The sequence below is a fragment of the Nelumbo lutea genome, chromosome 7 (assembly GCF_056320005.1).
Source record: "Nelumbo lutea isolate HS-2025 chromosome 7, American lotus-T2T, whole genome shotgun sequence".
Classification (NCBI taxonomy): Eukaryota; Viridiplantae; Streptophyta; class Magnoliopsida; order Proteales; family Nelumbonaceae; genus Nelumbo; species Nelumbo lutea.
Genome location: NC_142690.1, coordinates 23,766,503 through 23,793,997, shown reverse-complemented (window position 1 = coordinate 23,793,997; position 27,495 = coordinate 23,766,503). Strand labels below are relative to the sequence as shown.

The 27,495-nt window shown below is 37.1% G+C and overlaps 2 protein-coding genes across 3 annotated transcripts in view; one reads left to right on the top strand and one right to left on the bottom strand.

Annotated features, from left to right (window-relative positions):
• Positions 1-12,514, top strand: part of LOC148845676 (uncharacterized) — a 28,103-nt gene extending 15,589 nt beyond the window's left edge. For both annotated transcript variants that reach the window (XM_088953887.1, XM_088953888.1), the window contains one exon: positions 11,744-12,514. In XM_088953887.1, coding sequence (XP_088810013.1) covers positions 11,744-11,926 — 183 coding nt within the window. In that variant the 3' untranslated portion in view covers positions 11,927-12,514. The remainder of the gene's footprint in view (positions 1-11,743) is intronic.
• Positions 12,515-18,661: 6,147 nt separating this feature from the next.
• On the bottom strand, positions 18,662-26,958 carry LOC148845675 (L-ascorbate oxidase-like). The gene is made up of 5 exons (XM_088952739.1): positions 26,225-26,958; positions 26,019-26,111; positions 25,675-25,887; positions 25,267-25,461; positions 18,662-19,859 (listed from the first exon to the last, which is right to left on the bottom strand). Exons 1-5 carry the CDS (start codon positions 26,513-26,515, stop codon positions 18,900-18,902), a joined length of 1,752 nt encoding a protein of 583 aa, XP_088808865.1. The 5' UTR covers positions 26,516-26,958; the 3' UTR covers positions 18,662-18,899.
• Positions 26,959-27,495: the final 537 nt, after the last annotated feature.

The following is a 27,495-nucleotide window of genomic DNA, read 5'->3' as shown; positions in this document are numbered from 1 at the left end:
CCTCTGGTGTCGAAGTGTGATCAAAGCCATTGGAGATGTATGTGGGGGGTTCATTGAAACTGATGATTCATCTTCTGAAGTTACCACCTGCGAATGGGTGAGGATGAAGGTCCGTAGAAGCGAGGTCATTCTGAATAGGGTGGAGGTGGCGGCTGGTGAATCCCTGTTCTCAGTTCAAATATGGCCTGAGCTCTTACCGTCGGTGAGAAGATGGAGAGGGGGAGTGAGGGAAGTTAATTTTCTTCAGGTGCAGGGGAAAGTGAGTTCAATTGTTTTAGAAGCTCAAGCATTGGAAGATGTTGACGATTCCCCTCAGAGGCTGAATCCCTGTACGGAGTCCCTTGCTGCCCCTGGTTCGACCAAGTGTTTTCCGGTGACAGAAGTCAGAGAAGAAGAGGAAAGGGTGTGGGTGTCTCTGAAGCGTCCGATGTTGGATGAGATCAAGGGTCAGGATGGGCTTTCTAGAAAAAGCCCTGATATTGGATTTCGAAAGTCTGATGAAGGGGTGGTTGGGCGGGATTTGGGTTTAAAGGATTTAAAAAATTTAATCAAAGAATGCTTGTTAGAGTTGAACGTGGCTCCCTTAGAGGGTTTTGCGCCGAAGAAGGATATTAATAGTTGTCAGAAAACGACTTTTGAGTCCTTCTCGGGTCAGACGAAATAAACTGGGGGTCAGGAGAACTTATTAGACCTTCAAAACGCCAGCTGTATCCACTTACGCAATGGTAAGGGCCAGGTGAGGGGGCATTCGAGTGGGCCTGGGCCGAAAGCCTTAGTGAGCCTAGACTTAATTTTCGAAGGAATGAAGTCCATAACACTGGCCTTGGGGGGTCCGTTAGAGCCAGCCCTCTTTCTAAGTCGGCGAATGCTGGGCGTAACCAACTGTTACAGGGGAAGAAGCCGAATGGTAAAGGTGGTGTCCAAGAAAATCTGGGTCGTCAACTCAGCATCTGCGGGAAAATCTTTATCTGGAATCACAAGATTTGATGGGGCGGAAATGGAAGAAGACCTGGTGTAAGCTGATCCTATCGTGGTGGTGGAGTCAACTGGTACGGCGGAAGAGAGTGGAGGGGTTTTCTTTCAGAATAGAGATGAGGTAGGGAGGGATGTAGAGGGTGATTCAGTGAAGAATAATGGCAGTGCTGCTCAATCTAATATTGATCAAAGAGTCCCAATGTGTTGCTTCTGGGTAACTCGCAGTCTGATAACTCGTGTTCAGATTGGGTTACTTCTAAGATGTTGGGCTTGGGTAAATTCTTGGGTGTGTCGATGGAGGGGTTGGAAGAGGAAACAATTAAGTTCTTGGAGGGGATTGAACACAGGGTTCTGTTGGAAAGAGGGAAGCTTGCGGCTAAGAGAGGGGGAACAAATTCAAAGAGGAGTAGGGAAGTGATGAGGTTGATCTGGGGGCTGAATGACAAGGTGGGGTCTAGTGAGGGGATGGAAAAGACTTTGAGTTCTGGTTGGAGAGTGGCTGATGTTCTTATGAATCAGATGGATTTGAAATTATTATCTTGGAATGTTAGAGGTTTGTGTTTGGGTAGAAGGCGTGTTGTGGTGTGTGCTTCTTTGAAGAAATTGGAGTCAAAGATAATTATGCTGCAAGAAACTAAATTGGATTACATGGATGCTGCTATTGTCAGAAGTATATGGGGTGAAGGGGATGTTAGGTGGAAAGCTAAATTGGTTATGGGTAGTGCTGGGGGCCTGGTGACTCTTTGGGATCCCACTATTTGCAGTCTTGTTTCTGCTCATGTTGGTAATTTCTCAGTTTCATTGGTGCTGAAGTTTTTTGATAATAAATTAGGTCAGGTTACAAATGTTTATGGTCCTACAGATAGAAGCCGCCGGGGTGATTTTTGGGAGGAATTGGCAGGGTTGAGAGCCAATTTGTCTATTCCTTGGGTGATAGGAGGTGACTTTAATGTTTGCCTCTCTGCCGAAGAAAAGAGTATAAGAGGTAGGAGATCTAGGGAGATGATCCAGTTTGCAGATTTTATTAACGGTTTTGAGCTGGTGGATCTTCCCCTTCAGGGTAGTCGGTTCACTTGGGCAAATAATCAAGATTCCCCTACTCTGGTGAGACTGGATAGGTTCTTGGTTTCTCACAGTTGGGTGTATTTATTCCCTGATTTCAGGCAGGTTTCCCTCCCTAGACCAGTGTCTGATCATTGTCCAATCCAGTTGGTTTGTGGTTTTCGAGGCAAAGTTAAAGCCCCGTTCAAGCTAGAGAACTCTTGGTTGGAAGAGGCAAAGCTTATTCAGATTTTGAAAGATGTGTGGAATGGGCTGCAAGTGGAAGGTTCATCTTCTTATATCTTGCCAAGGAAATTAGGTGCAGTTAAAGAGAAATTAAAGCTTTGGAAAAAGGAGCTCTCCTTGAAGTCAGAAATAGAGAAGTGTGCCCTTTTGAGTACCATTAAGGACATTGATTCTGCTGAAGAGGTGGGCCCCATTTCCGAGGAAAGCAGACTCAAAAGAGCTCAAGCAAAGCTAAGGTATGACAAATTGGCTGTGGAGGATGAGATTAAGTGGAGACAGAGGGCCAAGGTGAAGTGGCTGAAAGAGGGAGATAAAAATACACACTTTATTCATAAGATGGCCAATGCAAGGTTGAGAGCTTCTTCTATTTCCAAGCTGGAATGGGATGGTAAGGTTGGGGTTTCCGATGCATATTAAAGGGGTGGCTACAAGTTTTTATAAAAAGCTTTATTCAGAATCTTGGACTTGTAGACCTTTTCCCAGGAATCTCCCTTTTAAGCAGTTAAGTGAAGATCAAAAGCTGTATATTGAGAGGCCGTTCTCAGAGGAGGAGGTCAAATCTGCTACTTCCTTGATGGTGGCTGATAAGTCTCCTGGCCCGGATGGTCTCACCATTTTGTTCTATACCAAATGCTGGGATACTATTAAGCAATACATTATGAAGCTTTTCAGGCTTTTCATGAAAATGCTTCCCTTCAAAGGAGTTTGAATCCTACTTTCATTACTCTTGTTCCAAAAGTTGAGGGGGCTGTGAATAGGGGGCTGAGGCAGGGAGATCCTCTGTCCCCTCTGCTGTTTATCTGTGTAATGGAAATCCTTACCCTTTTCTGTAAAGGGGTTGCTGAAGATGATAGTTGGGAAGGCTTTGCAATTTGTCAAGGGTGAGAAAAGGTTAATCTTTTTGCTGATGACACATTGTGTTTTATGGATGCTTTCCCATCCCAGTTGGATCTCATGCTTGGTGTTTTAATTTGGTTTGAAGTGGTGTCTGGGCTTAAGGTGAACTTGCACAAAAGTTCTATCATTCCGGTGGGGCAGGTTTATAATTTAGAGGAGTGTGCTGATGTCTTGGCCTGTAAGACTGATTTTCTTCCTGTGAAGTACTTGGGTCTCCCTTTGGGGGCAAATTGGCTCTCTCCCTCGATTTGGGATCTAGTCATTGAGAGAATGGAGAGGAAATTATCTTCTTGGAAGGCGAAGTACCTCTCTTTTGGAGGGAGGGTAACCTTGATCAAAAGGACTCTCTCTAATTTGCCAACTTATTTCTTATCCCTAATTCCTATCCCTGTTGGTGTGGCTAAGAGATTGGAACAGCTTCAGAGGAATTTCCTTTGGAAAGGCTGGGAGGAGGACAGCAAGGTTCATCTAGTTAACTGGGACCAAGTCTGTCTCCCTAAGGAATCAGGTGGTCTTGGAATAAGGAAGGTAAAGAGTTTCAACACTGCCCTTTTGTGCAAGTGGATCTGGAGATTCTCGGCTGAGAGAAATGCTTGGTGGAGATCTCTTATTGCTGCCAAGTATGGGAGTGAATGGGGAGACTGGAGAACTAGAGACCCCCCCAAGTTGGGGTAATTCTCTGTGTAAAGGAATTATGAGATTTTTTCCTATTTTCGGAGAAGGGATTTCTGTGAAAGATGGTAAAGGTGATAGAACAAAATTTTGGAGTGATGAATGGTGTTCAGAAGGCCCTCTTGCTGTTTCTTTCCCTCACATATTCAGTTGTGCAGTGAATCATGAGGCTACTGTGGCTGACTACTTCTTTCTGGAGGAGATCTCAGTTGCTTGGTCCTCTCTTTTAAGGAGGAACTTGTTTGATTGGGAGTTGGAAGAATTCTTGGAGCTGCTGAAGACCCTCTTTAGCCAGAAGATTGATGGATTGGGAGAGGATGAGTGGTGCTGGAAGTGGAAGCCGGATGGGATCTTTACTGTGAGGTCCATGGCTGATAAATTATGTAGTGAGGGGCATGCTGATTTCCCAGCTACTCTGATTTGGAATCCGATGAGCCCTTCTAAAGCTAACTTTCTAGTGTGGACGATGGCTCTGGACAAGTGTCTTTCAAGATCAAATCTGCTGAGAAGAGGCATTCCAATTATGGATCCAAATTGTGTTCTTTGTGGGAAGGATGCAGAAACTACAGATCACTTATGTCTTCATTGTCCGTTCTCTCTTCAGATCTGGATGCATTTTTTCCAAGCTTTGGGTGCTAAGTGTGTCATGCCGAGATCAGTCAAGGACCTCCTCTGTTGTTGGAAGCTGAAGGGTCTGAATAAGAAGGGAAGACTTATGTGGAATACAATCCCAGCTGCTGTGTTGTGGTCCATTTGGACTGAAAGAAATGGTGGAATTTTCTGTAATAGGTCAAAGGATTTGGATGATGTAATTCAGAAAGCTGTGGGTAAGCTGATTTCTTGGATTTTCATTTCTGGGGAGTTCAGGAATAATCTTGTTCCTGGTGGAAGTTGTAATCTCGGCTGCTTTTTAGACAGCCTTTTTGGGTCTGAATTGCAGTTTGTTTGTGTCGAATAAATTTACTCTTTTCCAAAAAAGAGAAGACAAAAAATAGCTTTGGAGAAAAGGAAAGAGGTTATTACTTCATCTGTTGGAGATTTGGAGTGAGTGTGTTAGGTTTCTTATATTTGTGAAGGGGGCTATGTTTGAGTGGATTTCTAGGTTTGGTTCTTGGGAAGGTGAGATAGGGAGTTAAGTTAGGGGTTTAAGGTTGTGTTCTGGTTTGTATACTTTTGGGTGTTCATTTGTGGCTGGTGGTTTTCTTGTATAAGATTAGGGATGTTTCTTAAAAAGAAGAGAAAAATAAGGGGGTTCTGTTTTGTTTCCAAAAAATATTTCTTAAAAAAAATAAGAAAATAAAAATACATGAGTAAGAGGATGACTTGGACTGTGTTTAAGGGGGCGGACACCCTGTTTCAGGCCAATAAAAAGGTTGAGTGCAGAAAAACGAAGAAAAATAAGGGGACAGAGCCCTTGTTTTGTTCCAAATAAATATTATTAAAAAATAGTGCAAAAATACAGGAAAAAATTTAGAAAGTTGGGGGTGCAGTCCTGTTTAAAAGTATTTAAAAAAAGGAGTGACAGGAGTAATAGGACCATTTGAAGGAGGAGGAGGAGGTGGCGGTGGAGCCCCTGTTTTGTTCCGAAAAATGTTTCTTAAAAAATGTAAGAAAAAAAAACAAGAGCACAGAATGACTTAGACTGTTTAAGAAGAAGAAGAGGCTTACCTGGAGGTCCTGGACAACTTTGACTGAAACAGTGGAAACTTCTGTCATCGGAAATATGAAAACCAACCAATAAAATGATATAATATATGTGGGCATTTGCAATATGAGAACCATCTCGACTTTGGGCAGGGCGACCTCTAAAAATCGCCTAGTCGCCTAGGCGGCGCTTTGACAATTATGATACAAATCTTTCCCTCCTTCGTGGTCTCAAAAGCTTCCCCCTCCAAACCTCCTTCAGCAGTTTGACTATCAAGATCATCTTCAATCTCCTTTGGAAAAGCTTATTGATTCTGATTAAATAAAATTCCTTTATTCATCCCCTCTTAATTTACCTTTGTCTTTCACTTTCTTCCTGTTATAAATCCTCTTATATAGTTATATTTATTATGTGAACCTACTCCACAAATGCCTGCCTTCAATCAGGAAAAAATCTTCGTCACATGAACCAATTGACCAATCTTTGGACCCTTCAACCTTTTGACTCAAAGGGATTTTGTTTTTATTTCACTTTCTTTTAACAAATTGATCTTACCTACCTCCAACTCCAACCTCTTCCTTCTCAAATCTCTTCCTAGTCTTCCTACTATAATTTCAACACGGTTTCCTGTGTCAAAAACTTCCACACCCTTGCTTGCCTCGGACATCATAGAAATAGAACATCCCATCCTAGAAAATCTTGATCTTCCTAGGTTTTTTTTTTTTTTTTTTTTTTTTTTTTTTTTTTTTTTTTTGGTTTCACTCCAATAAGTTTCATAGCTGCTGAGTGAAGATCACCCAAAAAATAGCCTCTGAGCATCCACACAAATCGATGTAATGGATTCAAAAGTTCCTTATTTCCACATGGAATGGTAGACCAAATACTCTTACATTCACACCAGACTAAAGATTTGCCTTCTTTAAATTTGAGTTTGGTCACCATTTAGCAATCATAAAATAGTTTTCAAGGCGTCTAGGCAAATCTAGGTGACACTAGGGTGCCTAGCCGCATAGTTGCCCAGGCGATAAAAAATTTATAATATAAAAAACTAACTTTTGGTTAGTTCCCTAGTTTTATATACTATTCAGCATGTATGTTAATTGAAAAAATAACAATTCTCTTTATTAAGAACATTAAGTTTCCTCTAAAAATGTGGCAAATCATCACACCTAAGAGTTAAAAATCTTATACATATATTAATTTCATCATTTTCAAAAATAATACTACCATAATAAGTATTTAATAGAGCAATTTCATATTAATTAGCAACTAAAGAAGGTTATTAACTTTATATGATAAATATTCAAGATGGAAAGTAAAATAGAAAAAACAAGGATGGAGTTTCTGTTTTATTTAATTAAAGAGAGAGAGAGAGAATAGAAAAAAGAAAACCTCTTTATAGTTCTATTTAATTCTTTCTTTCCTTCTTTCCTTCTTTCTTTCTTTCTTTCCTCAAAATCCTTTGATATTTTAAATTTCAATAGTAAAACATTAAATCAAAGTATAATTGATATATAATAATAATAATAATAATAATAATAATAATAATAATAATAATAATAATAATAATAATAATAATAAAATGTATTTTTTTATATCTTTTGAAGGGCTACACAACTGGGGGTAGACCTTCCCCCATCCATAACCCCCCAACCCAGGTGTTGGTGGGATTTGATCCCAAGTCTTTGCTACGACCAGCAGGAGATCTTACCAACCAGCTGGTTGGCATCTTGCACATATAATAAAATGTACTAACACATATATTAATATGATACAACAATATAAATGATATTATAAAAGGCACCTGCCTTGTCATTTTTGTCGCCTAGGCGTACGCCTAATTGCTAAAAGCCAAGGCATTTGGGCAAGGTGCCCAACCAAGGGCACCTAGTTGCCTGGGTGACACCTTGACAACTGACATAAACTTACTGGGTGGGGTTTGGAGAGTCATCGTAGCCATCCCTGGGTTGTCTTTCACTGGATCAAGCAAAGCTTTGTGCTTGTGAACAAGTTTGATAGTCGTCATTCCTTTTAGCTTCAAGCTCTTTAAAATGATATTTGCAATATCATACCAGTCTTTTACTTGATATTTTGCCTTGACCTCCAGTTTGGTTTCCCAGTTCTCCTTGCTTTGACGGATTACCAACTTACAGTGAACATTATAACCCACCAAGGTCAAAAGCCTTGATGTATCTTGCATCTTTATCCATAGACGTTTTTTGCAAAGCTTCACCTTCTTTAGATGTTGTTCAAGATTCTTCTAATGAACACAAATACTCCTAGAGCAACCTTGAGAGCCTTTCCCAACATTCACTCTTTCTTCCCTCAGGAAACCACATGACCTCTTTTCTTCCATTTCCCAAGTGTTCATAAGGTGTTCTAAATCTTTGGCATTTGTTTTTCTTTCTACAAAGGATCTTCTATCTCCTTCATCTAGAGAATTTTTCAAACCCAACTCCTTCCTGCTAGTGATAGCTCCATCAGTAAAAATCCTTAAATCATCTAATAGCCTCCCCCTATCAAAAGCACTTTCACCATCTTCATTTCTCTAACCTTCAAGGTATTCAATCTTTTCACTCTGATCTCCTTGACTAGCAAATTTTTGCTTCAGTCTTTAGCAATCTTCTCCAACTAGAAATGGGCACCAATTCCTTGTTCTTCATTTATGTTTATCCTTGTCCTTGTAAAATTTGCTGATTTGTTCACTATTCATCCTCCAACTCCTTTTTCCTGAGTATACTTATGGAAATGGTTCTTTAGTCCGATGTTCTTCCTCCCCCTATCTTATTCCTCTTCGAGTTTGTTAGAGTCCAGGGAGGAAATGTTGACTCTTGGGGAGGAGTTACAAGTTTACCATTGGAGAAAGGTTTAAAGTATCAGAAACGCTAAGTGCATTGGAAAGACAAATTTAAGGAACGTATCGGGATATGCATGGATACAGACAAAAAATTAAGATATGCGTGGAAACACATGAAAACATTATAGGTACTATAATAAATCATAAATATACATCAATAACATTAAATATAGGGCCTAAATGAGCTATATATACATATAAATCACATCCTTTAGTGATTTTTATGAAAAAAAGGTCATAATCAACATACGGAAACATAAGGGTATTCTCTAATAAGGTTGTAACTACAAAATATAAGCTTAATAATTATTTAATGAAATATTTTTTATAATTGTTTAAATAACTATTTATTTCTTATTTAAACAATTATTTTATTTTTTATTACAAAAATTAAAAAACAAAATGTAACAAAAAAAATAATTTTATGGATGTGGTAGATCATCCATAGATTTACAACATGGTAAATGGTTAGATCACACCAAAAATAAAAAAAAAACATTACAAAAAATAAAAAATAAATATTTTAAAATAAATTTCAATAGATCTATGAATTAAAAATTGGAAAAATTATTTTAATATTACAAAAAGTTTAAAAAATAAATATTTTTAGTTTTACAAAAAATAAATATTTTTTCATACTAAAAAAATAAATGTTTTTATTCAAAAAATAAAAAAAAAATAAAAAATGAATATTTTAGAAATCTTAATAGATCTATGGATATGGTAGATCACTCATGGATCTATAACACAATTATTCTTCATGGGAAAATCTTGAGTTTTGGAGGTTGTTTTTGGGTTTTTTTTTTAAAGATTTTACAATCCAAAAATGTGTTGGAATGATTTGGTGAGTTTAGGAGAGAAAGAAGGCTTTTGGAGAGTTAAAAGCCTTTTTTCTCAAAAAATTGTAATTCGTTTTTTGCATACAAGAAATCGTAATGTATCGGTCGATACACCTCGATACAGTCCCAATACACCCTGATACGATCACAATACAGGGTCGACATGGCGATAAAACATGATAAAAATGATTTTGTAGCGTTTACCGTGCTGATCCCTTAAAGATACGATATGTATCGGCCGATACGTTGCGAAATTTTGAACCTTGCATTGGAGGAAGCACAATGTTTCTGATGTTGCCTACACCGAAAATGTCGATTATCCATTTCGACTTTATAAGTGTTGAGAGGTTGGAGGCTTGATATTAAGGGAAAAGTTGTCTTATTTGTTTTATACAAATAAGGGATTAAACTGTAACTTTAGCTTTATTACATTAGTATAAATCTAAATTACATAATCACCATCATCTAATCCTTGTTCCAACTATATGTGGTCTGCTACATGAATCCTGTTTTCCCATTTTGATTCATTGTTAAAGTATGAGTCCTTGAATCATTTCTTGCTACTTCGAACCATGTTTTTTTTGGTTTTCCACTAGCTTTCTTGGTCCCTTCTACTTGTAATACATCACTTCTTTTTATAGTTTTAGTAGATGGCCTTCTCTATGTGTGACCAAACTATCATAGTCTACTTTCTATCATTTTTTCACCTGTTGGAGCTACTCCTAGGTTCCATCAACATTTGCATTTCAGCAGTACTCATTTTTTGAGCATGCTTCTTAATTTCCCAATACTCTCCTCCATGCAACATTACTGATCTTACATCCATTTTATAAAATTTCTTTTTAGCTTAAGTGGTATCCACCTATAACATAAGACTCCGAATGCACCCCTCCATTTTGCTAATCCTGCTTTAATTCTATGGGCAACATCCTCCTTAATCTCTCCCTTGTTGTGCATTATTGAACTAAAGTAACAGAAGGGGTCTCATTGAGTTATCTCTTCATTTCCAATCCTAAGTGTACCCTGATTAACAATTTTATTATTATTAAGTTTACATTGCATATATTTTGTTTTTGTCCTTATTTTAAACCTCTTATTTCTAAGATATTTTTCTGCAGATCTAATTTTACATTTAATGTTTGATTAGTCATCAATTAATACTATGTCATCAGCAAGCAAAATGCACCATGGTATTGGTACCTCTTTGTGTACACTTTGGTGAAGACCCATTGTAGCTGCAAAATCTGATATCTCTAAAAAGTTTTCCAACATTGGTTGTTGTACCCTCATACATATTTTTAATAAGGTCCATATACCTATCTGGTGCTCCTTGTTTTTCCAAAGCCCACCGTAATTATCTCGATAGGGACTTTGTCATATGCTTTCTTTAGATCAATGAATACCATTTTAAGATCTCTCTTCTTATTTGTAAACTTTCTTATCAATTATCTCAACAGAAGGATGGCTTTTATGGTTGATCTCCCTAGCATAAATCTAAATTAGATTTTTGATATACTTGTTTCATGTCATAACTTTTTCTTGATTACCGTCCACAAAGTTTTATAGTATGACACTATGGCTCGTGAATTTAATCCAAATATCCAACAATAATTATTAAAACTTTGCATATCACCTTTGTTTTTAAATGTAGAACCATAGTGTTCTTTCTCCATTCATCCAACATCGTCTTTGCTTTCATTTTCTTAGTCTACCTCTCCTATACCTTTCCAAGCTTTTATTGGGATGCTATTCAGGTCCTTAACACCTCTCCCGTATTCATGTTGTTTAAAGTCTCCTTCATTGCGAAAGTTATAATTTTACGAAGGTACATGCTATTTTTAGTACCATTAGAGTTACTAATCCCTCTTTGCAGATTCAGTTGGTTGTATTGATGCTAGATGATCCAATTTTGGATATTGCATCTTCACTGGTGGAGCGGGTAGTCTGGTCTCCTAGAAAAATAATAAACAATCAGTTGTTGCAAGTTTAATTCCATTACTGAGTAGCGAATGATGACTCATTTTGTTTAAAAATTACTTTCGCTATGAAAGCTCTTGGGAGAGTTAGCAATTGTCTTTGATTGTCCTAAAAAGTTGTACTGTGATAAGAAGTTGCAACCAAAATTGCTTCACAATGACAGTACCAATCATGTTGAAGTTGACCTTCATTTTGTCAAGAAAAAGTAGCTATTGGAGAAGTTTGTCTATTGTTTGTAAAGTAAAAAAGCCAGCTAGCTAATGTATCTAAAAAATAGTGTTTAAACCTAAGTTCTTAGTTTTAACAAGCTGTGCATGGTTAATTACCTACACTCACTTGAGAGGGAGTGTTTAGTATGGCATTGGGTATTAAAACAGGGTAATTTTGAGGTCATTTATATTTAACCCCAAACTTTAATAAACGAATGCAAATAAACAAATTAGTTCGAGAGACAAAAATACGTTCAGCAACATAGAACCATGGAGCCTTAACTACCAAGAGCATGGGACTAGTAGCTACAATGGTTTTCTTTGTTTACCTAGTTTCTGTTTCTTTTTTATGAATATGTTTCTAATGCGAGTAGTGGAATGGCAGGTGTCTATTGCAATGGGTCATCCACAGGAAGCTATTGAGAGTTACAGAAAAGTGCTAAACAAAGTAGAGTTTGAGGAACATGAATATCATTTTGGTCTTCAGCTTCCAAACAGAGGCTTTGTGTTGCGTAAAGTGGGACAACTCGTGCCAGTCTCCCACAGAGCAAGTTACTTAAACTATTAGGTAGAATCTTCAACAATGATGTATGAAGCATAAAAGCTAAAATTAGATAAAGAGTTGCGTGCTGCCCTATCTTTCAATGAAGATGTCGATGGTGTGAAGGCAAATGCAAAACAGAGCCTAGATAACTGCATGGGTTCTCTATAAATTCTCTCTGAATGTCATCCCCTCTCTTTTCTCTGTTAAAGCAACTCTTATTTTACAAGATCCCACATGGAGGCATACATTTCTCCATATGCAACCTGACTTAAGGGTTTATTGGCTCCAGGGATTGGAGAGTGACAATGGAGGGCTGTTGGGTTCGTGTGGTTATCCACTGATTTTTTTTTTTGGTTATGATACTAATATAGCACTTCACGGACTAATCTGTTGAATATTTTAATATGTTGTAACTTTTTGTTTTGGTAGTTATATTGTTGGCTTTTATATGATATCACTAGGACTTTTTTATTTTTCGTGGTGAGTGCTACGGTTGTGTATGTTATTTATTTATTTATTTGTTTTTTTTGAAAAATGTTAACTGATTTCATTAAACAGAGGGGTACAAGGAGAAAAAGAAAGAAAAACAGGGATCGGACCCTAAGAATTACAGTTGCGTATGTTATTACTTTATTTTCTTTGCTTTATATTGTTGGCTTTTATACAAGCTATTTATGGCTTTATGCCAGATATGTCGTTACTTTCTTTGAGCAGAGTTACAAATGGCTAATGAAAGGAGGCACTTGCATTCTTCAATTTCAGAGTCTTCAGACTCTTCTAATGAACAAATGATTAATTTTGTTCTCATCCCTCATCTTTGAGGGTCATATACTCGTATGGTAGTCACATAGGTAGACAACCTTACATGCCTCTCAAAGAAGAGATCATGATTATGTATGGCCAGAAGTATTAAATGATCTAGAACACCTTGATAGGTGTTACAATACATTTAGGATGGTGGGACATTTATTCAAAAACTTTGCCAATATCCTTAGACAATGGGATTTATTGGAGAATACAAACAATGCCACAGTGGAAGTCTCTTGACTCTTGCATTCTTTTTGTGCTTGTTGTCAAGGCAATATATATAAGTTAGGGCCAAAACTCATCCAACCCCCCTCTTTTGGAGAGATCCTGCATTCATTAGGACATCAAATGGATTTTCCCCTCTGTTGAAGGTATTTTACATCAATCATTTTGCTAATGACAGCATTTTCCTGTATATGTATGTAACCTAAATAAGATGGTGTATTTTGTCAATAGGATTGTATAAGAGCTATAGAGGGTATCCATGTGTTTGCTATTGTCCCTGATATTAGCAGATTCCATATAGGGGTATACAGAAAGTATGCATCTCAATTGTACTATCCTTGTGTGATTTCAACATGCAATTCACCTTTGTGTACAGAAACTGGGAAGGTTTAGTCCATGACTTAAGATTCTTGTAGAAGCCATTGCTACTTGCTAGCTGGATGTGGGATTTCCACACTTGTCCATCCTTTTCTAGATTAGTGAGTATTCATCAAGCAATCACGTGCATCCATTACTCCAAGGTTCAAAAAATTGTTATGTATCGACCCGTATTTGTCGACACGTATTGTATCGGACCTTTCCCGATATGCCCCTACAGGGATTGTATCGGGTCAGGGCCTGGTTCAGAGGGTAACTGGGACTTAAACTGACCCAAATACTAGAAGTTAAAAAAAAAGGGCCAATACTGACCGATACGCCCTACCGGAGTATCAGCCAATATCGATACTTTGAACCTTGCATTACCCTATTTCATTAGTCTATTTGATTGTAGGTAAATGTTATCTGTGGACTATAGGTTTGGAAGTTATCCTGGTTACCTCACACCATATCTTGGTGAGCGTTACCATTTAAGTGAATACCAGTCCCATCATGGTAGATTCAAAGGGAAAGAGGTGCTATTTAATTACATGTACTCTTCCCTAAGGAATGTGATTGAACATACCTTTGGTTCCTTGAAGGGGAAGTACCCAATTTTAGAAAGCAAACCACTTTATGAGCTGCACATGTAATGGTATATAGTAATGGTTTGTTTTATTACCTACAACAATATAAAGATAGAGGGACATGTTGAATTGGAATTGGATTTGCTCCTCGGAGAGTGTAACTCACATCGACCCCACAATACATTCCATTGTGTATTGGGAATATTTCCTCATAAATAACACACAAGTACGGAAAATGTTTCTAATATATAGCTATGATGTATTGTGAGGAACAGATTTGGACTCGTTAAATTGCACACTTGGGAGAGGGAGGATATTGTGGTTCTTGAGGAATAGGGTGATCATCTGAGTCAAGATGATGGTGTTGCTTCAACAAATAGGAGCACAAAAATGAACACAATTATAGAGAGTATTGCAAATGCCTTGTGGGAGCCAAGAACATTAGCTTTTATTTATTTATTTATTGCTTTTCTATGTTACTCCATTTTTAATGTGTATTAGAAGTACAACCTTTATATCGAACCATGGTTTTCAAAATTGGACCGGACCGGGCAGTCAGACCGGAAAAACCGAGAACCGGTTTTTTTACCCAAAACCGGATTTTCCCCAAAAACCATTGGTTTTGGTCAGCAAACTGCTGACCTAGGTGGTTAACCATTTGAACGGTTTTGACCATTTTTTAATTTTAATTTTAATTTTATTTTTTTTTTCAGAATGGGCCGATCATTCGACTTGGGAACCGGACCCCTGACCGGTTCGTTCTTCGGGTCAGTTTTAAAAACCTTGTATTGAACTATAATGCATGGTTATGATTTTTTTTTGTGTGAATGTTATATGTTTCTATTTCTTAAATTACCTTCTCTCCTTTAGAGAAAATTAAAATGGTTGAATGCCCATGTATATCCAAAGGGCCAAAGGGGGAGATGATAGTGTAGTGGCTAGGGGTACAACTTGGGCATGCCCAAACTGAGTTTGACTCGACCCAATTTGAGTTTTTAAATGAGCTGGGCTTGAGTTTTTGGGCTTGGTGTGGGCCTAGGCCAGAAAACTTAGGCCTGACCTATACTTGGGTTGGGCTTGGGTTGATACCTTGGGTAATCTGAGCCCAATCCAACCCAACCTGAGTCCATCTGAAAATATCTTTTTTTTTTTTTTTCTAATTATATATACATGTATATATGTATAAAGTATATATATGCACACTTTTAAATGAAGTTTGCACATATTTTTAATCAATTCTAGTATTGAATTGGACAAGGCCCAATAAAAGATGACTATGTAAAAATATATACATAAATTCTTTTAAACTTTCTAACCTGCTCAAGCCCAACTAATCTATCCTGACTCAATACAAGCTTGGGATCAACCTGAGTTGTGTTGGGTTAAGCTTGAATTGGGCCTAAGATTGGCAAACCGGAGCCTGAGGTTTGCACCTTTAGGGTTGGGCTAAAGCTAAGGATAACTTCAACATGACCCAACCCACCCGAGTTACACCCCTACACATGGAAAGATCAGAAGTTAATTATGGAAGTTGGCATTATAGATGTCCATAGAGGGGAGATCATTTAGGGGCATTTATATGGGCAGATTAGTACCATGAAGATTATAGGGGTATTTTAGTCAATTGCTTGTGTATAGAGTCATTTTCGTCTATTCATTATTCATCAAGCTTTATTGACTCCTATGGTTTGGTTGTTGCACCTTGTATGTCCACCTTGGTCAATTTATCATTATAGGGGTATTTGGTCAATTTATTGGTACAATGGTATTTTGATCAAATTAATTTTTTTTGCTAGGTCCACATGTATTAGGAACACAGACAAAGTTCCAATGGTGTTATTAGTTGATTTATAGCGTTAATGCATGGTTTATAACGAGATGTGCTACATAGAATCCTGAGGGCAATATTGACATTTAAGTGAAAATACAGACTTTTCTTAGCAATATTACCAAACGCATGATTTTCTTTATATATATAAAAGCAGCATTAATAAATGATGCTCACCAATAAATTACCTAACTTTACTGCCAAATATATGCAGCCTAAGTCACCATATTTCAAGCGTGACAAGCATAGGTGTGACATTTTCTAGACATGGTTTGCTGTGATATTTGTCACAGTGAAGTAGTTTAATTTCTCATATGTAATTTGTGTGGGAGACCATAACTGTTGAAATATATCTATTACTGTTTGTATGGGGACTTCATTTATATAATGGTAATAATGCAGTTTCTCTATATGTTGAATATTTGGAATGATGTCTTTTAAACCCTTTTACTATTGATACCTGAAGCTAATTTTAAGAATCCCTTACATTTCAAATTCGCAAAAAAAAAGGGAGAATGACGATTCAGCCCAGGGTCAAAATTTTTAGGCCTAAAGTATAATTGGGTAAGTGTCAGCTCAGAATTGATATTAATTTGTGGGCAGGCATTAATATATAAAATAGAGGTATTAAACATTTTGAATTTTTGTAGATCTGCTGTCAGAAATTTGCAATGGGCCTATCCGCACTTTTTTGAAAAAAAATCAACTTCAGACTTCAGGTATGGCAATTCCACCAGTTAGTTGTCCATCGACTTTAATAGAGGTTACAGGATTTAACTAGCCTCCATGTATCTTTGAATGTATTAATTTTTACCAATCCACTATTATGTTATGTTTTTTTGATAGGCACTATTATATTACATATTTGACTTTCATGAGAATGGGTACTGTGAGTTTCCAAGTTTATACAAGTACAAGTACAGACATGATCAAATTCATCAATTTCTATTGATTTTACATATTTGACTCTCTCTCTCTTTCTCTCTCTCTCTCATTTTATCACTTATTGGAGCTATTTTAAGTGATCAAATTTTCTTTTTGGTCTAAGTAAAGAGTAAAGATATAGATTGACATTGTAAAGTCAAATTAACTTGTGTATACAATCACACATCAATAAATGCATGTATGTATGTATGTATGTATGTATGTCAACAAATTTAATTTTAAAACTTAATTAATTAAATCCACTCTTGAGTCTAGTCTTGTTTTCCATATGCAGACATTTCTTTTCCGAAGATGGTGTACAATGAAATAAATTCACTTTGTAGAGACCTTTGGTAGAATGATAAGTGCAAAACATCATTTAAAGGCATGAAGATATTTGTTGAAGCATAAAGAAGGAGGTCTAGGATTATTAGACCTCTCTCCTCAATTCCAGTTCAATAATTAAGTACATAACAACACCTCTCTCCCATTCTGAAGAATTCCATTGACAACATATGCAATCCAATCCTAATTGGGCTACCCAAGGTTCAAAGTATTTACACAGGTTAAGACGTTGGTAGGGCGTATCAACCTGTATCGATGCTTTTTTTTTATATTTTATTTATTTTTTTTAAATCGATTCAAAGGAATCGTTTTAAGTCCCAGCTACCCTCTAAAGCATGGTCTAACCCGATATAACCCCTATAAAGATGTATCAGGAATTCATCGGCACGATACATATCGGCCGATATGGACCAATATGTGTCAATACTTTAAACCTTGGGGTTACCCAGTGGTCCAACCTGTATGGTTTGGTTCCACTATGAATCTAATAATGTATCAAGGTGTTTCAAAATCGATCGAAGTGTAGTTGATTGGATTTCATCATGGTGGGACCTGGAACATGACACTGGCTCTCCCTATTTTTTGTGTGGCTTTTCAATGTTGTGGTTGATATGGAGGTACAAAAATGTGCATGTTTTTGAAGAAAGGGCTTTCAACCCTGTGGCTATAATTAATCATTTAAGAGCTTCTAGTGACTTCTTCATGTTTACATCAACTACAAGAAGTGATCCTTCTATGAATGAAGTCAACAACCTTTCACACAAGCTTTGTGGTCCAAGCCTTAAAGGTGAACATTGACAGCGCATTGGGAGCTACAAAAGTTGGTGTCGGTATCATTGCTAGCTAGAAACCATCATGGAAATCATATTTGTTCTAGAGTGGTTCCACTCCCCACCGGGTCTCTAATTTAGTGGAAACGTGGGCTTCTCTCCATGGGAATAAATTTTGTTATGGATTTGCAAAGAGAATAAATTTTGTTATGGATTTGCAATTGAATTGAGTGGTTTTGAAGGTGATGCGAAATAAATTGTCGACCTCCTTTTGGTAGAATCTCTCTCTTTCAATATTGTTAGGAATGACAATGGGGCACGGCAGGGATGGAGATACCGTCCCTGTCTCCATGGAGATCCCCATTTCCGTGGTGGGGATCTCCACTCCCTGTGATTTTTTTATGAGGTCAATCATTTAAAAAATTATAAATAAAATAGTTATGATTTGCAATTTTATTAAAAAAAGATTCAAATATATTTTTAAAATATTAATATGCATATATATATATATATATAGATACATATATACACGGGAAAGATATGCTTTTTCCCATCTCCACCAATGGGGATGAAAATTTCCCCATCCCCATCCCCACCCCATTCAAGGAGAATCCTACAAAGATGAGAAAATAGGGAAAATTGCCATCACTTTTCAATGCCTATTAAGAGTTTGTCATATTAACCGGAACACTAAACAGGCTGCACACAAATTGGCAAAGATTGCACTGAATCTCTGAATTCCATTGCACATTCTGATATTCAAAACTGAGATGAATGATTGACCTTTGGGACTAGGAAATTAATGAAAAAAACATGGCAAAAGGAGGCAGAGAAATTAGGACAATCCGAAGCCATTAATACAAACCCAACCTGAAAATTTTGGGTTGGGTTAAAATGGTGTTGACCTCAACCGAGCTAATCCGGAAGAAGGCAAATTTCATTACACAACAATCAATTACAGCCCTACTCAGACCACAGGATATAAGCCATGAATCCGGAGGATTACAAAACCACTCTGACTGACAATTATACAAAGCTGCCCGGCCGACTCACAGGACACACAGATTTTTATCATAATAATAGATAACCATCGCATGACAATAATAGACAAAACACAAGTGAAATAACTTAAACGGAAAACCCAGAAACTGTTCTTATGGGCGGTAGTTGTTCATCATCAGTTTTCCTGTCAACCCACAAGCCAATGCTTCATTGGGTATCTTTCTAACACGCTCAACGCCTTCAGCAAAGATCACGCCCATACCCATATGAAGATGAGGCTCTATGTGGCAATGGAAAGCCCAGACTCCAGGGTTATCGGCCACAAATCTTAATGCAGTCCATCCGTAAGGGAAGATAACTGCTGTGTTCCTCAAGGGGGGATTCTTCAAATTGAACTTACTAACATCCTTCTCAGTGAACTTCCCATCTCCATATCCCAGCACCCAGAAGTCATGTCCATGCAAATGCCAAGGGTGTATCTCACTAACATTCACGGTCAGTATATTAGCATTCTGAAGGATTACATCTACCACGCTGTTCATGGCAAACATGTAGACTCCACTGCCGGTGGTAGAGTTTGGATTGGTGGGTGGTCTCATCACATCGTAGCTCTCGGAGAATTTCTCCGGCGGGACCTGGCTATTAAATGCACCTTTCATTCCGAATTTGATGGAACCCAGATAGGGAGTGGCTGGTAAGGATAGGGAGATGTTGTTGATGGACCATTTGGTGTAGCCATTGACCTTGTTTTGGGTGTTGAGGAAGTAGATGCGACGGGTTGGGCTGGTGGGAGGCTTGGGTGAGCCTTGTAAGGCGAGGATTTTGTAGGTGAAGGATTTGCTGTGGTCATAGTCATTCCACAGGGGAGCAACCGGAGGTGGAGAGGTTGGCAGCTTGGATGCGCTGTTGGGGAGATAGTTTAAGAGGGTGAGACCTTGTGGGGTCTTGGGAAGTCTTCCTCTTACACTGACTGAAACCCAGTAATTGGAGGATGGATTCTGATCTGTAGTGATCAGGACGGAGTAGCTTTCGCCGGAGTAAATGTCCATGTCATCCACTGCAAATGGCTGGACATAGTTGCCGTCGGCTTCCACCACCACCATCTTGTGATTCTGGAAAGGATATATAATGCAACTCATATCACAACAGTAGAAAATTTGATAAGTTTAGGTTATCTCATTAGACATCCAAATAAATTTGATGACAGATACTTGAATTAGTTATTTGTAGAATTAATGAAAGAAAATAAGTTTGTAGAGTAATGGATTCAACCAAAGTAGTAGATCTTGTTGGGTGATCAACTCAATTACCTGGTTATTTTTCATCAATTATTGTCTATATATGCCAATTAGCTTTATAATGTATTGTAGTTTTTTTTGTGTTTTCTTCTTATTTCCTTTTTCTTTTCCTTGTTCACTGGTTTTTCAAACCTTTGCATATCACACACAATGGGCTTCTGCTTTTAATTTCCTATTTCTAAGAGAAAATGGAAAATTCTCCTGCATAAATTAGAATTGAAGTGTATTCTGATTGTAAATAGTTTTACACTAAAAAGGTGTCAAGTTACCAACTCAACCCAATGGATCTAATCTAGCTGAATTCATGAAACCTTTGTGTTTGTGTCAAAGGATTTTGGTATCAAAGAGTAACTCTTGTCATCTATGATTATCTGGGTAAATGCACTTACCCGGGTAAGTGCATTTATTCATGTTCTTTTATTTTCCATGTAAATAAGAAAATTATTATTTTAGACATAAAAATTCATTGTTGAAAATTTTGTCCCATTCAAGTGTTGACAACTTTCCCCCAGATGGGAAAGTTATTTACTCACCTAGGATACGAGTATACGTAAATAAACATTTCGTAGTCCCCACATAAGTTTCTTGGTCAATGGGAATCAAAATCCCATTGACCAACTTTCCTCCATCTCAAAATCCAAAAAAAGAAGGCCTCCTAAGATTTAATCGTCTTAATATTGGTTCTAAGTGATCAAGTATAGACCCAGAAGTCTACTAAAGCTGAAATTGACAAATAATCACAGTATAAAGCCAATGGTATACCACAGAAGGCTCTCCACTTCTTTAGTGGAGATGATATGAAACATTGCCTTCTTTCACCCATTCTAGAGGTTTGATTCCCTCCACTAGTGTTTTGTCATTGTCCCACTGGAATCGTGAGGCTTTCACAAACTTCTGAATAATGAAGTACAAAAGCTATAACTCATGAATGGACATGAGAGAACAGGCTGTAGGTCCACTGTTCACATTCCCTCTAGTGTGAAATGTGAACAATAACTTCATAGATCAAGCCAGACTAGAGCAGAATAAATGGAAAAAGAAAAAGAAAAGTGGAAAAGAAAAACTTTACTTTTTTTTGAAGGTTTCAACAGCAGGAAAGAACAATTATTGGTCCAAACAAGTAAAGATGTATATTTCGTATATGGCAGGCCGATCAGAAGTCAAAAAGTTATGTCTTCAGAATTTATTACTACAAGAAATTGTTTTCAAGAATAGATTCCAAGACGTACACCTTGTTCTTTATCATAAAAAAGCATCTTCTTTTGATTTATTAATTTGGACTGCCGAAATGTTTTTTGTTTTCTTTTGTAATTCTCTCGTTTTTAAACATGGCGCTGCTGGCATCTAGGTGTGATCTAATGACGACAATGATGATAATGATAATTACAAGTGCATCGAGCACTGCTCAAGTGCTCACAAGTAACTATAGAATCATTAGAGCTATTTTTATTGGATGAGTTCATGAGAACCATTAGAGCATCTTATTTATTTTCTTAATTATCTTTTTTAGAGCTTTATATTTTAAAGAATTTGCTATTTTCCTTTGCCCAGTTTGATCTAAATCGGATAACAAAAGGAACCCATTCACCTCCAAGGTTAATCTATAGTGTTGAGTTAGTCATATTATCATTTTTTACTATCTTTCATTGACATCAAATCAGCCCCCGACAAGAATGCACCCCACAACGTTCTACAGCACATCCCCGTTGTGTATTAAGGACAATTCACATCAGTGCCCCACAGAACATGTCTTGCCGATGCCTTATAGGCTCACAGCACATCCCAACCATGTATTAGAAACATCTTTCAATGACAAACATGGAAAAAGTTCCTACTTTTTAATGTGCATGTAGGGCATCTGAGGAACATGAATGTGATCTAGTTGGGACCAAACTTTGGAGGTGGAATTTTGTGATTAGTTAAGAAGAAAAATTACTTAGAAAATCTACCATTGTTGGGATGCGCATCAGACTTAGAAGACCATATGATGATCAGAAAAAAAAGAACAAAAAAAAAAAAAGGAATAACTTTTGCTACTACCAATAATTAAAAGAAACCAGCCTTTAGCTTTTGGAAGGTGAATAACAAAGGCAGGTCGCCTTTGTTCAAGAGAATTTTAGTGCATCTACATGGGTGACGTGGGTTTGCTACCCACCATCAAAAGGATACATCTACTCCTTTTTAACACAAGGAGCGAAAAGTTCATTCATGAAGGTGAACAAATGTGTATTTGCACTCTACAAATTTTGTATTTGTATTCTTTCAACTGAGCCTAATGGAATCAAACTATATTTATTGTTTAGAACTTTAGCATATGAAGGTGAATAAATGTGGTTTACTAGAAGGAATTAATTTTCTTCTCCCTATATACCAAGGTTTTAAAATCTGACTCGGAATTGGAACTGTTCTGGCCACCAATTTTCAGGTTGATGGTTCGTTCATCCAGTTCAAATAGATGGTCCATTTCATCTTAAAAAATTAAAATAAAAAATGGCCAAGATTGTTGAACGGATCAACGGTTTAACCGCCTAGGTCAGTAGGTTACTAATCAATTCAACGATTTTTTACCAAAGGCTGTGTTTAAAGTAAAATGGAACTGGTTGCTAAATGGTTCCTATGCCAAACGGTCCAATCATCTGGGTCAACGGTGGTTTGAAACGATTGCTATGTACTTGTTTTTATGAATTCCGTGTGGGGTTCGGCTGGAGTATGAGAAGTCACGTCTCAAAAACCCTCCCAACTAAGCACTAAGACTGTGTTTGGTTTGAATAAAAAAGTATGGAAAGCAAAAAGCAAAGGCCTCCTTCGGCCATTAGATTACAAATTTAAAAAAAGTCTTTTAATGTTATGTCGTTTTTCACTAATGTAATGCTCATGAGAATGCTCATTTTCTAAAGATGATGAGAAGACAAAAGATGCCCCAGCAGAAAGCCCATTTTTTGTTGAATATTGTGTCCTATTCCCACCCCCAATGTGCAAAAGCTTTGGTTTTGGGAGAGGGACCTGTCCGTGATTAGAACTCTCAATTTACTCAACCAAGGACGTTAGGTGAGCTAATAATCTACTCAAAGCAGGATAATGGTGATAGTAAATTTAGGGTTTTTTTTCTAAAAAGAAAAAACAAACCAGGTCATGCTATCTTTAGCTTTAGGGGGTCCATTGAATGGTGCACTTAAATTTATATATCTAAGAGGAATTTGGTCATCAAAAACATGTCGCATCTAGTGATGTAATTAAATTAATAAAATATGAGCTACAAGTCAATTTGTGTTAAATATCTTTTTTTTATATATTAAGCCTGATAATTCGTATTTTCATCTTTTCTCATATGATTGAAAAAAGATTTAGCCATTGAAAAGATACGGTAAGTCCGATTTGGGCTATTTTCGAGAAGTTCCAAATAAAGTTTTTTGTTGTTTTTTTTCTTCTTCTTCATGCGAAAAGACATGCCTTAACCAAACAGCCATTAAGCTATTAAGATCTTAATGTAAAAGCTCATATTGTCTTTTGACCCTCAAATCTATTAAAAAATTTTCTAAAAAAGACTTACCAAACAGCCCTTAACTTTTTGGGCAGAACCCGATTTATTAGAGACAAAATCATATGCAATGAATTGGACAACCTATTACGAGTGGACACGTCAGTGCCCTGCATGCATAAGGTGTGTCTCATGTCAATATACATTACAGAACACTGATATTTACTCGTGATAAGTTTTCGTCTCCAGCCAATCTGGACCCTTGAAATACACTAGGCAGTTAGGTTCCATAATTTGTGATAGAATCGTCTGCAAAAAAAACTCTACACTTACACATATCCCTATGGGGAATATTTCCAATGTGCGGAAGAATGTTATATATGTAGAGTTTTTTGATTTCAGAAATTTTAGGCTCATAATTCAATGTCTATGTTCCTTATTGAGTGATGTCAATTTGCAATTGGTTTTGGTTATTTGGTTTCTAACAAACACCATTCCTTGAGAATAAGAATATATTAACAAAGTAGTGGAGAGCAAGTTGTTTTCCTTTTTGGATCATTCTTTTAAGTGCTTATTTGTTTTATTTTGAAAAAGGAAGTTTTGTAAGACAAAAAATCAAGATTTATTTTGTCCTTAAGGCTGTGTTTGGAAGAGGTGTAAAACATCATCAGTGTAAAAATACACTGATGACGTTTTACACTGAACCATAAGTATATATGACCGTTGTATTTTGAAGTTGATGTAAAAAGATGTTTATGGATGTAAAACTTTAAAGGTGATGAGGTTTTACATCCATCATTGATATAAAACTACACTCCATCCAAATGCACGCAAAACTGAACCAAAATGTAGTTTTACGTTGGTAATAATTACACTCCTTTACCAAATACGTACAAAAGCGAACCGATGTAACTTTTACATCGGTTCTTGATTTACACCGCATCCAAATACAGCCAGGCTGTGTTTGGAAGAGGTGTAAAATGTCATCAATGTAAAAATACACTGATTATGTTTTACACTGAACCGTAAATATATATGACCGTTGTAATTTAAAATCAATATAAAAAGATGTTTAAGTTTTACATCGATAAAATCAATGTAGTTTTTACATCGATTATCATGTAAAACTACACTCCATCCAAACGCAAGCAAAACTGAACCGGAGTATAGTTTTACATTGATAATAGTTACACTCTTTTACCAAACGTGTACAAAAGTAAACCGATGTAAATTTTACATCGATTCTTGATTTACATTGCATCCAAATACAGCCTAACTTTGTTTGGATTTATCCAAACAACTGCCGTTTACCAAAATGAAAATCTAAACAACCCCGGAAATGATTCCTTTGCAAGAAGTGAACTTGGCCATGTTTTTGTTCAAGGGGAAAAAAGAGACTAAGATAAATATCTCAATGAATAATTCTCCCTAAAACCTTAATAAATAGATTTTTATTCTCTAATACACTATACACTAAAAAGGTTTATAGGGCTTAAAGTGTTGACAAGTATAAACCCATCTATACCTTGTGTTGAAATTTATTTATATAACAAGACTGGCCAAAATTGAACTGATTTCCCAGTAGAGTGTGGGTAGAGAGAGGTGGGCAGGAAATCGTGGTTTGCTTCGCTTCGTTAACAGGCTCTAATACCATGTCAATAATCATTCAACCTAAAAGCTGACACTATTTAGGTAATTACTTTATTCTCCCAAAAGAAGATAAAATGGGAATTATTTTCTTACCCCAATGGCCAAGCTGAGAGAGGAAAGTGCAGTGGTACTAGCAATTCTCAAGCGGTAAGTTTTGTTTGGACGCACATGGAGAACGTCGGGCGTGCACTGCCTCTTCCCTTCCAAATCACACTGGGTTGATGTCGAGCTGCTGTAATGTGCTGCTACTGAACAATTGTACTGTCCTCTCCCATTGATCAGAAGAGACTGCAAATGTACAGAAAAATTATTTCTCTGTTAGGTCTTAGCACTCTCTTCTTTTGTTCATCTCTCCATCTCTCCATGTAAAGAAAAATTCCATTATACAAGTATTGAAAGTAACGTAACAAACAAGCATATATACAAGCATTGGCCTAAAAAGTTGCCTGCCAACCTGGGCCATTACAAGGAAGAAGAGAGAGAGAGAGAGAGAGAGGGTACCTGGGGTTCACCAATCCAACGAAATGGAATGGAAGAGAGACCAACTTCCTGCTCATGGATGCTCTGGTGCCACCAGTCACTGAGCAATAGGCTGAACTCCCCATCATAATGGAAAGGTTCCTTCTGACCATCTGCCACATCTACTATCAGAGATCCATACAACCCAGCTGATCTTTGCATCCCATAATGCCCATGATAAAAGTATGTTCCAGGCTGAAACACCCACAACAGTATCATTACATTTAGTTAATTTTCTCTGGTTCAAATTTAAACAGGTTGATAAATAAATGAAAACCCTTTTGAGTTTTAGCTTGATCAGATCAAAGACAAGTCTATATATATACCTTGTCAACCATGAACCTGTAAACGAAGGTTTCCCCAGGATTAATTGCACACTGAGAAATGGCTGCCGTTCCATCAGCCCATGGCGTCCCAAACTGAAAGGAAATATGAACCAAGAATGCCATTACTTTGTGGGTGGCTATAATAATAATACAGAAGAGAAGAGATCGAAGAGAGCTGAGGGGAGGAGGGAGACAGACAGACTAACCTGTCTAATTCCGTGCCAATGGATGACAACTCCCTCTGTGGGGAGTTTGTTCATCAGCTCCACTACAATAGTGTCGCCGGCTTTTGCCCGGATCGTCGGTCCGGGGAACTGGCCATTGATCCCCATCACTACACTCTCCTTGCAGTCTGGGGACCAGAACATGTACTCCACATCCCATTTGAAATGTCTGGCCTTTGCAGCAACCAATGATGACTGAAGCAAGGCTGATGAGAAGCAGAACAAAATAATGAAGAGAGGCCTGATGGATCTACTACAACATAATAGCTCCATGAGGAGGAGGAGGAGGAGGAGATTGATCAATATCTCCAATAGTACCCTTGTCAATGAACTGATGCTGGATGCCTCCTGCTTTTATAGAACTAGATGGGGCGATTCCACAGACAAAATTGCAGATGTCATTGCTAGCTCTACATCAAAGCCTTTGATTATTTCATTGTTTTAACCCTGTTCTATGACATTGTACTAGCAAATTAAAGGTGGTTTGCTCTAAGTGGTTATGATGATTTTGACGTTACAAAGGAAAAGAAATTGTTCCCTTAGAGTTGTTACTCCTGAAATTTCTACGCACTTAGGTCGATTGATGTTTTCAATTTCACCGGCTGCTTTATGATAAGAATCAGTTTCCCTTTTTCATCATATAGGCAGGGAGGGACCCCAACCTTCTCATCAACTTGAACAGTTTTCAAGGAAAGAGTGCATGACACTCACTCTTTGCATTAATTAATAATTTTCCCTATTTATAATGTTATGCTCTTTAGCACAAGCGCCACATGTTATGTTACTGTAATATTTTATTAGTCATGAATAAAGAGAAAAAAAATATACTTTTATATATTCTTTAATTTTTCTTTGTTATTACAAAACTAAAACTTAGAAGATGAGTAAATGATAAATTAATTAATTAAATAAAATAAAGACGAAAAATGTAACAAAAGAAATCAAATATGTATTTTGCTCCTGACCTGTAAAGTACAAAAGCGAAAGTGACCAGTTGATTCTAGTAATAGAGGTTGAATTTGAATATTGATTGGAGAAAAATTCTGCAAAGCTTTGTGTTCCACTTTCATTCCGTGTTTTTTCTCTGCAGATTTGAAATAGACTTGTAAGCACATGCCCATTCATACATTGTGTTGAAATTTAACTTTTGTTTAATTGGTTTGAAGGAAAAGGTGGGGAAAGGAAAGGAAAAATAGGAAAATTTATACAAGGTTTATAAAGGTTTTTTTATCTTTGTTTTCCTTTCCCTACTT